Source organism: Corvus brachyrhynchos, unplaced genomic scaffold, assembly GCF_000691975.1.
Source record: "Corvus brachyrhynchos isolate BGI_N302 unplaced genomic scaffold, ASM69197v1 scaffold60, whole genome shotgun sequence".
In the NCBI taxonomy this organism is placed as follows: domain Eukaryota; kingdom Metazoa; phylum Chordata; class Aves; order Passeriformes; family Corvidae; genus Corvus; species Corvus brachyrhynchos.
The window spans coordinates 1,864,643-1,879,282 of NW_008236767.1; the positions used below are offsets into that span (position 1 = coordinate 1,864,643).

At 41.9% G+C, this 14,640-nt stretch overlaps 1 protein-coding gene across 20 annotated transcripts in view; it reads left to right on the plus strand.

The window, feature by feature from the left end:
- The window catches only part of DTNA (dystrobrevin alpha), a 193,059-nt gene that overhangs the window by 115,893 nt on the left and 62,526 nt on the right, over positions 1-14,640 (plus strand). For all 20 annotated transcript variants that reach the window (XM_017727416.1, XM_017727423.1, XM_017727422.1 and 17 more), the window contains one exon: positions 9,332-9,545. In XM_017727416.1, the coding sequence (XP_017582905.1) occupies positions 9,332-9,545 (214 nt within the window). The remainder of the gene's footprint in view (positions 1-9,331; positions 9,546-14,640) is intronic.

Below are 14,640 nucleotides of genomic sequence, written 5' to 3' on the forward strand. Positions count from 1 at the left end.
CAGCCTTTGTGGGCATTATCACAGTGTTTGAAAATCCTCACAGGGAAAATCTTTTCTTTACATTTAAACGCTTTTCTGTATTTTAATTCTTGCCTGTTTCCTTTGGTCCTTTCACTTTCCTTTCCCTGAGAAGAGTGTGGCTTCATATTCTCTACCCCCTTACACTGGATCATAGAATCATAAAATGTCTTGGGTTGAAAGGGACCTTAAAGATCATCTAGTTCTAACCCCTCTGCCATGAGCAGAGATACCTTTCTCTAGACGAGGTTGCTCAAATCCCCATCCAGTCTGGCCTTGAACACTGCCAGCAATGGGACATCCATGACTTCTCTGGGCTACTTGTTCCAGTGCCTCACCACCCTGACAGTGAAGAATTTTTTCGTCATATCTGATCTAAACCTACTCTCAGTTTAAACTCATTCCCCTTTGTCTTATCAGTACATACCCTTGTAAAAAGTTCCTCTCCAATTCTCTTGAAGGCTCTCTTCAGGTACTGGAAGACTGCAATTAGGTCACCACCAAACCTTGTCTTCTCCAGGCTGAGCAGTCCCAACTGTCTTTGCCTTTCCTCATAGCAGAGGTGCTTCATCCCTCTAATCATGGTGGCCAGATGTTTATACACACTTGTAAAGCCCTCCTGAGCCTGCCTGCCTGTAGTCTGAGCAGTCCCACCTCTCTCAGTCTCTCTCCATATGCTCCAGTCCCTTCATGATCTTCGCTGTGAGCAAGGCAGAGCCGAGGGGAAGGGTCACTTCCACCTGTTGGCAATACACTGCTCAGTGCAGCCAGGGAGGATGCTGTCTGCCTTTGCTTCCAGTGCGTATTGCAGGTGGGCATCCAGCCTGTATTGGTACATGGGGTTCTTCCTTTCGACGTTCAGTGCTCTGTATTTCCATTTGGTGCCCTTCCTGAAGTTGCTGTTGGCGTATTTCTCAGGCTAGTGAGGTTCCTCTTAGTGGCAGCCCAGCCCTGGCCTATCAGTCACTCTTCCTGGTTTTGTGTCACCTGCAGACCTGCTGAGGGTACTCTGTCCCATCATTCAGGTCATTAAGGAAGGTGCTGAACAGTTGGACCAGCTGCCTAGCAGGTGCCCAGCTGTGGTGGAAATCACTGGGCTGTATGAACATTGCCTGGCAGTAGCAGTGGGCAAGGGAGGTAAATGAGAAGCCTGAGAGACATGGGAGCAGGAACAGGAACATCCAGGACATATCCAGGTACAGACTGAGCAAAGGTTCAGATATTTGGGCTATAAGTAGTCTGGATGTCCCTGGCTGTGTAGAGTGACAGCTGTCACCAAGTGTACCCTGCCAAAGAGTACCTCATCTTAGCTTGAGCAGAAGCAACACCCTGGTAAACTTCCTTTTTCATATAATTTGGTACCCATGGAGCATAAAAAACTGCAAGCCTTCATCACTGGCACTTTGATCTGCGTAGTGGTGGGGTGTGCAGGTCAAGCTTTCAGTGATCACACTACAGCTGACTGATTTGAGGGGCAGCTTGGCCACCAACAGGTGTAGTTTAGAGGAAAAACACGCCTCGGGCAGTCCTCTGTTACCTGCCTGGCAGCAGGAGAGAGGGATCCAAACAGAAAATGTGAGTAACTTCCCAGGGCTTCTTAGCGATGACAAATGGCTCCAATACCCTTATTTTTGATGGGTTCATAGATTCTAATGAAAAAAAGAATCGTCTAACATATTTTATAATATTTTTAGGATTGTTAGACAAGGAAGCATAAATCTTTCCCTTTTAATGGAATCCACCTGAAATACCTGACATACAGTCAAGTGCCATTGATTTCAAATGACAGTACAAGTATGCTTAAACTCAAGCATGTGTGTAAGAGCTTTCTGGACTAAAATCTTCATGAAATGTATAGTAAAATATTGGAAATAGTTTAAATTAATATTTCTTTTAAAGTTTTTCCTGTATTCACCAATAAAGGAAAATACATCAAGGAGGATTTCGGTCCTAACTATCATTTGAACATGTTTAACTTATATTTACTTAGACCTACTGTATGTTAGATAAATTTTGAATTTATTGTTAGAGTCCTAATTTAGTCATTTCCTGTGTTTGATAAAATGTAGTCTCCTCTTCCATGTTCATTTAGTAGTAAATGGAGAGGTAACCTTGTGAAGTTCATGGTTCAGGTGTAATACAAAAAAATGAAATAGAACAGATGAGAATTTTTGTATAAGTGGATCCATTTAATGGTAAGAAAGCTTAAGCACACAGACTGTTTTTATTTTTTTTAAATTTTTTTTTACTACTTAGAAGATAAACTTTGCTACAGTTTTTTCATTTTTATGTTTGCTTAGGGCAACATCATTTCTTGACAGCTGATGTTTGAAGTAATCTGCCTCATTTGAGATTAGTGATATATCCAAGATTATCTGTATCTCACAGCCTTTCCATAATTATAAATTGCATGATGGAGAGAAAAATTCATTTTTCACTGCATAAGTAAATATTAATGTCTTTGCTTTGAGTTGAAAAAAGGGAGTGTAGTCCATCTCTTCTCTCTCATTTTGGTTATTAAGATACTGTATCTACCAAAGAGAAAATTACTTACTGCAAATAAATTAAAGTTACTTGTTACAATAAATTAAAAATACATTGGTTTTTTGAAGATGAAGAACGAAGAACCTAGGAAATACCTGAAGAAAAGAGGGAGGATCAAGATCAGTAAAACTGACACGTGTGTCAAATGAGCAACATAAGATTGCTAAAGTCTGTTTTCTCTAAATGTATCCAGGGTACATCTCTTGCACAAATTGACCTGTTGACAGAGTTGTAGGTGATGGAATTCTGCACTGTAAATACTAGTTGCTCGTTTTCATTATAAAAGTAGTAAAAAGTAAAAGGAAGAGGTATTCTGAACACAGGTAAAGGCAGAAGGACAGGATGTAAAACTTGAAGGTATCTGAAAACTGAGGAGAATACAAAACTCCTTTCAAACTGAGCCAGCCATCTTCATCCACCCTTGCATCCTGCAGGGAGAGACTGATCAGTTCTGTCTCAATGCGCTGGCAACAGGCACTCTCCAAACGTTGTTTTAACAGCTGAAGGAGTCCACTGAAGGAAATAACATTTGCTATTTGGAGTGTATTTTCATGCATTAATATTAATTCTCTGCAGTTCAGCCTGGGTCTCCTCAAAGAGGGCACTTTTTGGTAGTGATTACTGTGGAGTGAATGGCAGCCATCTGTAATGCTCCTCATCTGTGTCATCCCGCTTCTGTCCGGACACTGAACTTTATTTACATTCACTAATGTCTCTTACTGAGCATGCTCAAATATGAAACCTCCTATGATGCTGTTTAAATATTACATAATGTCATAGAAGTTAAATTAGCAGACAGTGTTCACCATAGAAGATGTAACAATGCAGAGCTTTATCTTAGCTGTGACTTTAGAAATCACTTCACAGGAAATCTAAAGGGAAACGTAGTTTAGCAATTGCTTATGGAGATTGCCTACATTTTTTTTCAGACATGAGGCAGATGAGTGAGATCTACACCTGGGTAGCTGTGCTGTTTACAGAGCGTGAGGCCTTTCTGAAGGGTCCATGAAGGTTGGCTGGGCTTCATGATTTTTGATTGCCTTGTATCACACAGGCATTAGATACAAGCAGCTTTTACTCCTACTGCATAGTGATCATCTGCTGGCACTGAAGAAACAACTGACAGATTTCTCTAGTTTTCCAAATCTGTTTCTGAAGGGGCATATTTCACATGCTGAGGCATAATTCGCTTTTCAGTGGGAAATGTGGGCAAGGCAACAAAAGCAACAACAGCAATTAGAAGTCAAAAACAAACTTTTGGAGTGTTAGTCTCTTGATGGAATTCAAGGCAGATTTTAGGAGAGAGAAAGCTCTCCTGCATTTATATGCTGCTTTGTTACTCTGCAAACTCTTCTTGTTAGTATCATAGTAGCATGTAGAAATCAGATTTGGGGTTTATTGCACTACGTGTTGTGCAAACAAAGTAAGGAGATATGCCTTCTTCAGTGAGATTAAAACAGTCTCAGGGATGGATAAATAAATAAATGAGCATAGCAGGTATTATGGAAAATGGATAGAAGAGAAGATGAGGAATGTAGGCTTATGCAAAGTTTGCAAGGTTGACATTCTGTTATTACATTGAAAAGAATACAGATACCACATTAGCTATAGGCATAAATTTCTATTAGTGCAAATGAGTGGAGCTTGCAGAGTCCTGTGTTTTACCTTCCCTTTTGCCAATCCTGACAGGTTGACTTGGCAGCATGATATAGTACGTAAAAGTTTGCTTAATATGTGAGTAACCTTAAAAAAAAAATAGAATTCAAGGTGATCAGTAGGGCACTACACCTGAATGTAATCTGCACAAGGTCAAGCGATGCAATGTGAAAGGTAGTGACTGTGACAGGATCTGATAGCTGTTCATACAGATTGAAGTATTTATTATTCATATTTTATATAAAACCTGAATTATTCTAGGTCATGTAGCAGTCAGACTAGTAAAGACGTATTTTCTTAATGTTTCAGGAGGAAGGTGTGATATTCAACTCAATTAACTTTACCAGGTCTGAGGTTACATGTCTCATGTAAACATGTTGCTTTAGGCTTTGTCTGTGGTCAGTGAAGAAATCTGGGCAGATTCAAAGCAGTGTTCATCCCACCTGTCTCCCAACAGATGCTTTAAGGTGCTTTTTTCTTTCACTGACATGAGAGGGAGCCTTGCTCACCGGTCAACAGTAGACACTTAGTTTTTTACATTTAATTTAGCTGCATGATTCTTGTCCATAACAACTGACTTGAGTAAAGGTCAGAGACTCCAGTCATCTGTACAGCAGCCTAACAAACTCTGCTTGTGATTTGGAGCTAGACATTTGAGCAGGTATTTTCAAAACTAGTAGTTCTTGTTAAATGTCTGGCTCATGTCCATCTTCCATCTCCTCCTCCAGGAAATATTACTTCTCAGCCTCTTAGATATATGTAAAATTAATGAATAAAAAGCAAAATAAAATAGCACAGTAGGATTGTTGTTTATTCAGCTTTAAGTGGAACCGAAGTGTTTCTGTAGAAAAAAAAAGAGCCCAAGTAAAATTATTTATAGCACAAATACACAGCAGTTCCTTGAGACTAATATTTCATGGTGGGTAGGGAACTCTTACAGCTGTGTAATTTCCAATAAGTCATTTTCTTAGTCTTGTGCCCTACCTTTCTGGCATACCAATGAACATCAGGGGAGCTTATGAGGCTTTCAGGTTAGAGTTAACAATAAAACCAGTAATTTTCTCTCAGATGTGTTTAGTATACTGATGTTATTAGTCCCATGTCTGCTAGCCTCTGGACATTTTCCTTCTCAAGACCATGATCAAAACTAACTCTGGATGTGAGTGTGTTATGAGAAATATAATATCAGTAGGAAAACAAAACAACAAAAAATCCCACATTAAAATCTGATAGCCAGATAGTATCAGTACTAGATCATGTGAAGAATAAAGACACCAACCCCCATTTCAGCCTTATTCATAGTGCCATCTCTTTTCCTCCATATTCTTTTATTCAAGAATTTTCCACTACTAGGCTACAGCAATTACAGTTTAATTACTGCATGAAATTCTCACTGTTAGGGAGTCTGGATGTCTGGTTCTTCCTCCGTGGGTAACCTTTTATCAATGTTAGGGAAACCATCACAGCTTCCAGTGACTACAGAAGTGAACATGTATGGTCAAAACAATTCCTGCACAGGCTGCTTGAAAGGTACCCCAGCAGTTCTGATGACATGATTTGTTACCCTTCAGAATGCCCTTTTCCACTCTCCACTACCACGCTCATGCACTCCCAGATAAACAGCCTGTCCCTGTTTATTCTTCTCCCACCAGCTCTAATGTTGCTGATTTTACATCCTTATTCAATATTTATTATAAGGTTGTCCTAATAATTTCTGCCTTGGTCAGTAGTGCTGGTACCCCTGTTTGTTCTGTTTCTTGGACTGCTCTCTTGTTAGTGTAGCCTCAAGTCAAGGTGAGCCACCTGCATATGGCATGACTGTCTTTTGCAATTTGTTAAGCCTGGTAATTTCTCACATTGTTATCTTTCTATAGTTCATGTTTGATGGTTTGCACACATAACTGGAAGCCAACTTGGTGAAACTGCTGGTGGAAGCACCTTCTTCATCTGCTTGGTCTGAATGACCAGAGACAGCCACCATGGCCATAGACGTTGAGGGAAACATCAGGCTTCATCTTTTGCTTTCTGCCGGGCCTTCCCTCTTAGTACCGCCACAAAATACATGCACATGGTCCAGCCTGTTCCTGCATCTTCTGGCACGTTGCTCTGTATTTCTGGTACTTCCCTTGGCTGCCTTATGTGGTGGAATGCTCATTAACCCTTCTCTCCTGGACCAGACAATGGCTTGCTTTCTGGTGACTTCCTCCATTCTCTGGCCTCTGAGCCATGTGGAGAAGCTGCCCAGAAAGGGTCAGTTATTACATGCCAGCTGTCTTCCTGGAGATCATTCATCTTCCATTTATCCAGATTACCTCTGTGACAGTGAAAACTGATTGAGTGGGAATGGGAATGACTGCATTAAAAGGATCTGAGACCTATGCCAGATTTTTTATGGGGAAGTTGCTCTTCCACCAGCTAGAAAACAAACAGAAGAGTTCAGAGGTTGTATACTCCACCCACCCAGCTGTAGTGGGTTGACTCTGGTTGGATGCCAGACACCCACCAAAGCCTCTCTATCACTCCCCTCTGCAGCTGGTGAAGGGGAAGCAAATAAAACAAAGGGTTGAGATAAGGACAGAGAGAGATCACCCACCAAATACCATCACAGGCAAGACAGATTATAATTAGAGATATGAACTGAATTTATTACTAACGAAATCAGAGCAGGATAATGAGAAGTAAAATAAGACCTTAAAAACACCTTTCCCCCACTCCTCCCTCCTTCACAAGCTCTACCTCCTCTGCCCCAGTGGCACAGGGAGATGGGGAAGGAGGATTATGGCCAGTTCATTACAGGTTGTTTCTGCTGCTGCTCAGGGAGAGGAGTCCTACCCCTGCTCCAGCCTGGGATTCCTTCCATGGGAGACAGTTCTTCGTGAACTTCTCCAGCCAGAGTCCATCCTGTGGACAACAGTTCTTCACAAACTGCTGCAGCACTGGTTACTCTTTCACAGGGTGCAGTCCTTCAAGGACAGGCTGCTCCAGCACGGGTCCCCCACAAAGTCCCAAGTCCTACAAGGACACTACTCCATTGGAGGTTCCCCTCTCCATAGGTTTGCAGGTCTCTGCCAGGACCCTGCTCCAGCACAGGCCTCCCACAGGTTCACAGCTCTCTCTCAGGCACCCACCTGCTCCTCATGGGCTGCAGGTGGATCTCTGCACCCCCGTGGATGTCCATGGGGTACAGGAGCACAGCTGCCTCACCATGGGCTGCAGGGGAATGTCACCTCCAGTGCCTGGAGCATCTCCTCCCCCTCCTTTCCACTGACCTTGTTGTGTACAGGGCTGTTCCTCTCGCATATTCTCACCCTGCTATTCTCTGGCAGTAATTACAACTGTGCAAAACCCTTTTTTAAATTTTTCTTAAATATGTTATCCCAGAGGCATTACCACTTCCTCGAGAAATTTCTGGATGGTGCACACTTGGCCAGCAGTGGGTCCATCCTGAAGTGGGCTGGCATTGGCTCTGCCAAACATGGGGGAAACTTCTGGAAGCCTCTCACAGAAACCACCCCTGTAGCACCCTGCTACCTAAACCTGGCCATGCAAACCCAATACATCAGCTTAATTCAGGATAACATTTTGAAGGCAACCTACCAGCATACAAGGTTGCCTATAGAGGTTTCCTTTTAATACAGAGATAAAATAAGTACTTCGGTGTCACAATGGAACTGCATCTTCTAGGTTTTCACAGTTATTTGCTAGGGAACAGCAAGAAGAAGGGGAAAAGTACCTTGTCTAGTCCCTGAAGTAGTTGCTGCTGCTGTTACCACTCATCTGTGGTGTATCTTCCTCTTTGGGCTTACACATGCACTAGCAGGGTGTTGGAGGCTTTTTAGTCCTGACGCAAAAGAGGGGAAACCTAATCATAGGGCAAAATTCTAGACTAAGTAAAATGTATCTCATTTCATCATCCATCTACTATCAGCTTACATTTCCCTGCCATCAGACCATCATGTCACATTGCAGACAGCACCTGCAAACCAATCAAGTAAAAATATAATGAGAAGGATTTAAATTAAGTTTCTCTATCCACCAAAAAACAAATCTCCTCCCACATACAGGTAGCTCTTGATACATCATAAGACATATCCCCATGCTGTGTAATGAGAACTGTGCAGTGGTTTCTCTGATGAAAAAAAGAATTTGCACCCTGAGGCTCCTGATTTGTTTTTTATTGACACTTTAGTAGGACAGTAGGTAATACATAAGATAAAGGGATGAACCTTTGAGTTCAGGTTTGAACTAAATCCAATTTTTAAATTACTGTAGGGTTTTCTTTATTTTTGGCACAGTCCACCTCTTCTGGAAATGGCAATCCACAGCAAGCCAGTCATACTGCCACAATAAGTGCTATGCAAACAAGATTTCTGTTTGGGTACAATATGAAGGGTGAGCAGAGATTGTCCTTTAAGCTGTCCTTCTAGGTAAAAACAGCCCCCATCAAATTCAGCTTAGACCAGGACTCCATCAAAGAGAGAGATTTAAAAAATTGTTTGGCAAATATATTTAGATGACACAAAATATGACTTTAGGATCACTTCATTATGTGTTATTTGTTTAACTGTAGCTTTTCTACCATGACTCAATAACAATTATGTTTCTGTGAAATATTTTGCTTTCCATACAAATTGCTGAAAAGAATTTTCAAAATATCAGTATGTGATAAGCACTTAGTATTCGTAGGATCTTCTGAAAAGCCCATCTGCTATGCAAATTAATATCTAAGAGTAATTTCTGAATGGGGATTCATAAAGGCATGGTTCAGAAAAACAATTAGCATATGTTTACCTTTCAGTGATTTCTTTAAAATACGGACTTGTGTTTGAATACTTTATATAATGAGGAATGATTTCCCAAGGTGAGGTTGTACTCATTACAACTAGTAATATCAATATATTGTTTGCTTATTAACGGATTTTAATTTTATTTGCTCATTCCTCCACCAGATTCAATATTTGGTGATGGAAAACACATTAATTCGTTTAATCATTCATGAGGTATATTGTACACGGTGGTGTTATTCCCCACCCCGTAGGAGGAGGTGACTCTTTGTCTCAGTTGCTTTCAGGAGCACGTTTTCCCAGCTGAGTCTCTCTGTCCTGTCCCCTAGTGCACCTGGTGGACATCTGGAATGTGATAGAAGCCTTGCGGGAGAACGCCCTGAACAACCTGGACCCCAGCATCGAACTGAACGTGGCTCGCCTGGAAGCTGTGATTTCAACCATCTTCTACCAGCTCAACAAGCGGATGCCGACGACCCATCAGATCAACGTGGAGCAATCCATCAGCTTGCTGCTCAACTTCCTGCTAGCGGCCTTTGATCCGTAAGTCTGCCTTCCTTCCTCTCTCTCCCAACTGGTGAAAGGATTTTACTTCCTCCAGAAATATCTCTGGAGAACAATTGAGCAGGCTCAATTCTGTCCCAAATAATGAGCATGTGAATAGTGCTAACTAGGGAGACAACCTAAATTGAGGTCCTCTGCTTTCTTTTCTTTCGAGCCCAATTCAGCACAACTGTGTTTTCATCCAAGCTACTCAGACTTGTTCCAGTTTATATCAAAGAAGAATTATCTACAGAAACAAATTCACATGCGCTTCTAATTTGGCTTGTTGTTTATTGACACACCAGTGGCTGACACCACTGCAATGCCTCTACAGCAGTGCCATGGGTTAATAGCTCATTATTTTGAAAGAGCTTATTTCCCTGCAAGTTCTTGCAGCTGTAAGCAATTTTTTTTTCTGGCTCATGCCAGTGCAGCATGATTTTGAGACCATGACAGAAATAGGATTAAAGACGTGGAGGTGATGAAATTCATGTTGTTTATTACTGCATGGGACTCATATTACAAAAAGAATAAGTTTGAGATAGAGCAAGCCACTTACATTAATGTGTATTCTGTGTATACCTATTACAGTTTCTGAATACGTAGTTGGCAACCTGTACTGCAATATTTGCAGTCCTCAAAACTGAGTTATTGGAGAACAGTGGTTAAGTCTGACAGATGCTGATATTGTTGCTTTATGGCTTATTTTTTGAAAATTCACCAGCAGAAAACACTGGCCATTAAACATTAAAATAAGGATGCTTCCCCTCTCTCTTCCCAGTCCTCTGTCTTGCTGCCCTGGTACTGGGTGTCATTGAGCACCTCTCGGTGCCAGACCAGCCAGTGGTTCAGTCACCATGGCAATGAGGAGAAAAAGTAGATGTTCCACATGAGAAGGCTGCACTCAACCTCTCCTCCGGCCCCTCCGAGGGGAAGAAAAGAAGCCAATCCATTGTGAAACCATAACCTTCAGGAATATTTTCCTCCCCTCAAGGGCAATAAAAGAAGGAACAGGCATTTTAATTCATACCATTGTGGCTGTGACAAGAACACTGAGGGATTCTGGGAATGGCCAGATGCATTTATTGCTGCATGCCACAAGTAAACTGCTTCCTGGCTGGTAAACACAGGGAAAGACCCTGGACTGTGGAAGCAAGACCTGTGATAATGTGCTTATTTTGTAGCTCACTGTAAAGGAGTAAAGATCTCAGCTACACAACACAGTTACTTGCAGCAAAATGGAGTAGAGGAATTTATCCCCTGGAGGGAATCAGAGAATGTTTTTAAGGGGGTAAGGTTTTGCTTTCCTTGAAAACATCCTATGTGCTGTGGTTCATGACCTGTTTCTGGGCTCCCATCAGGCCCCCCCCCAGGGTGAGGAAGCTGTCACCCTCACTCCATTTGTCAGGCAGCAGCTCAGTCTGTTGTGCTGCCTCTGAGTGGAGTGCATGGGATGCACTTCCCAGAAGAGCAGAGACACCCAAGGAATCCCTAGGAAGAGGCTCCCAGCTCTGGGGTCAGAGATAGGGACTAGCTGCCTATCACCCCATATTAAATACACCAAACATATGAGATGGGGTTCATGTGCAATCTGAGATACCTAACTTCAGGCTTCATGGAGATACATGTCAGCTAGATCTCTCTGTACTGTAATGGAAGTCTAGACACCTGTCACAAATACAGATGTACCATCCGATTCTCAAAATGTGCCCTACCCTTTAGTATGACTCATATTATTGAAGTTTTGGGTTGAATATTGGTTTAACAACCACTCAGGTTTCCTGGTTTCTGGGAAATTGAGGGAGGGAGGTGGCTCTAGATGGTACAGGGAAAGTGTGAGAGCTTCTGGAGTCTAACCAGAGCTGCTATCTCTGCTTCCCATGTTGCTCCTTTCCCTCCCCTCCAGTGCAGCAGAAGGATCATTCTCTGCCAGAAGTTAGAAGTTGGTGGAATGATGAGCAAGGTCTTTTCTTGTGGTTTCATGTTCAGAGAGGAGCAACGCTCTGCATGCCATCCAGAGGGATTCAGCAGGCCAGAGGAGTGGGCCTGTGGGAATCTCCTCATGAGGCTTAACAAGGCCAAGTGCAAGGCGCTGCAGGTCCAGAGAAGGTGGTGCAGTTTCTCATGTCCCGTTTGAAATCCAAAGAAAGTGGAGAAATGGACCTAACATATATGAAAGGACCACAAGGGACAAGTTATTTCATGTTTTAAAATCTAGTAAGCCTGTCACTGTCTCATTTATTTAGTAGATATGTTGCTCTTTGTGTACTGTGCTGGCTGAAGATCCTCCAAACTTTAAACAAAGCCTCTTCCTTCATTTATAGCCTTCTGAAAACCTGGCAGGTTTCTCTGCCCTCTGGCAAGGAGTGTTTCCCTAGGCCTGCAATACAGATGTCTTCTCAGGAGCTAAAACTTGGCTAGCAAAACATAAAAGGAACCACAGTGTAGTGCCATGGCATCTGGGCCAACTTGGCCACTGCTGGTGCTTGCATCCTGGATTTTTTATGGTTTTTTCATGGCCTTGGGGATTCATTAGGCCTACAGATAATTATATTTCTCTGCTGCTCCACCCTGAAGGGAGGAAGAGTGGGGAAAAATTATAGTGTATAGAATTTCACATGACACTCAGTGTTATATTCCTTCATGCTGCTAAAACTAAGCTAAAGTACAACCTTATAAAACTGCAAGCCAACAAATTCAAAATTCACAAATAGAAACACTTCTCCAATTAATTTATCATTAGTGTGTGGAAGTCAGCGTCAGGTGGTAGATGACCCTGACAGACCAAAACCAGTGAGCAGAATGAGGTGGTCAGACTTTAAAAAATCTAGACAGAAACATGCCTGATCTATGTTTTTAACCACACGTTAAAATTGGGCAATAGCTTTTGCTTCAAGGCCTAAGGTGATTAACTGGCTTTATGAAATAATAGCACACTTCCCTCACTGGCATGCCAACTACTACATAAAAAGTTGACAAGTTCAAGCCTTCCTGAAAAATTGATCCCAGGCTGGTGTCAAAGCCTAGGCAACAAGGTGGAATGTCAGCCTCATTCGGTCAAGTCGTTCTCCAAAAAGCTTCTTTTAAACAGGATCTGAAGAGAATTTTCTCTGTTCCTTGACATACCCTTTCCTATGAATGGAGATGTGGGCCCTGGGCTGTGAAACAGACCCTGTCTGGTTGGGGGAGGCTTGACTTCTACAGAGAAAAGAGGAAGTATTCACGCCCTTGTTTAATCAAATGAACATTTGAATTGTACTGATTTCAGTACATAAAGATGATCAATATCTATTTTGGAAATACAACTTGTTCATTCATCTTTTCAGAGCAATAAAGTGTTTAATTCCCTCTCTTCTCCACCTTTGCTACTCACTGAAAGCCACAAAAGCATTTACAAAGGAAGTCCAGCAAAAAAAAATGGATTTCAGAGATTTGGACATCATGCATTTTGCTCTCCTACATGAAAGATTTTTGCTCAACGTCAATAAAATTTGGTCTCTGAAACCTCTTTGTGAAAATGCGAATTTGTAATTACAGCCTCTGACATTTCAGAGTTGACTGCCTTGATTACAGTGGGTAGTAACCAACAGCTGAAGAAAGTTTGTTACTTTTGCAAAAGATACCTCAAAGTGTTAGGGGAGCACTATTTAAGCCTCATTAATGAGAAATATCATTTTTTCTCAATGTCCTTTTCATGGGACACATTTGCTGTTTCTAAAGATGTGATGTTATTTCTTGATAGCTTCCCCCTCCATATGGCTGTCTCAGTATGGGTGTTGCTAGAGATCCTGACAAATGACAGTGTCATCTATTTGGTACCACTCTCCTTGGTGAACCAAAAGGCAAAATCAGGCCCTGGAGCTGGACTCTGCCTTGTACGGTCTGTGGATTTTGTCAGGCAGTCTGTGGGGTTTCCTTGCTCCAGGGACAGGCTGTCTCTCTCTGCAGCTATGCAGTGGAAGAGGAAACCTTCTGCTCTGCTCTGGTGTCTAAAAGCATGTATTATTTTTTGCCCTTCTTTCCCCAAGCAGCAGGAGATAACCTTTAACCCTGGCCATCAATCCCTTTCCTAAGTACTCCATCCTGTATTGTTGCTAAATGCACGTCAGCTTCAAGGTTTGCTTTTGACATCATTTACGCTTCTAGTGCTTTTCTTGCTGAAGAAAAACCTCAGCAAGACAGGTGCAATATAAAATCAAAATATTTTCTGTCCTCTCCTACTTCCACTAGTAAAATTTATTTCTCTTTGCATTAGCCAGTCCAAAGCTGCTTTCAGGGAACGCTGACTTCTGCCGCGATCTTCCCGCTGCTGTGAGCCACTGCTTCAGCATTTGCTTTTGCACAGCAAACACTGTGAGGCCCCAGTGCTGCCTGTCAAGGGCATCTGTAGTGCTTAGACATAGCTTAGGGCACTTCTGGATCCAAATGATATTGGCGAGTCTTAGGCCCCATTACCCTGTCTGTTCATCAGCCATATGTATTTAAATATGCACGTGTCTATATGCACACACACACACGGACATACATATTTGGAGGGCAGATTGGGTTTATACTGGCTCTCGTGATGCTTTTAGGAATACAAATGACCGATACAAAATACAATGTCAAAACTAACCAACTCAAATGGAGAGATTGAAGAGATAAATGATATCTTTTCTTTTTCTGTTCCTCTCTTCCCTAACTGTTTGAGTATGGGAAAAGCCAATGGCTCTAGGGTGGAAAGCTGAAGCCAAGTTGATATGTGTCTGCCATGCAAGAATATAATCCTATTAGTAAATGTAACTAAACCTCCTGGGAAAAATAATCTAAATCTGAAGCACTTCCACATGGGCTTTTTTTTCATCTCTAAATCTTCCATTGCTTCTTAATAATGTCATTGCTTCTACTTAGCATTTATTTTTTTTAGTATAACAGCTCTTTTAAAGGCAGATGGAAACCTTATGATGGAACAGTGCAGAAAAATTCCTAAGGGTCTAAAGGGTAACATGCACAAAAATAATATAAAGGGACCACATTCTCAGCCATAGCAGTGCTAAGTCTGGTTTACACAAATCAGAATCCAATCAACAAAGGATGGGAATACAGAAGTCTGGAA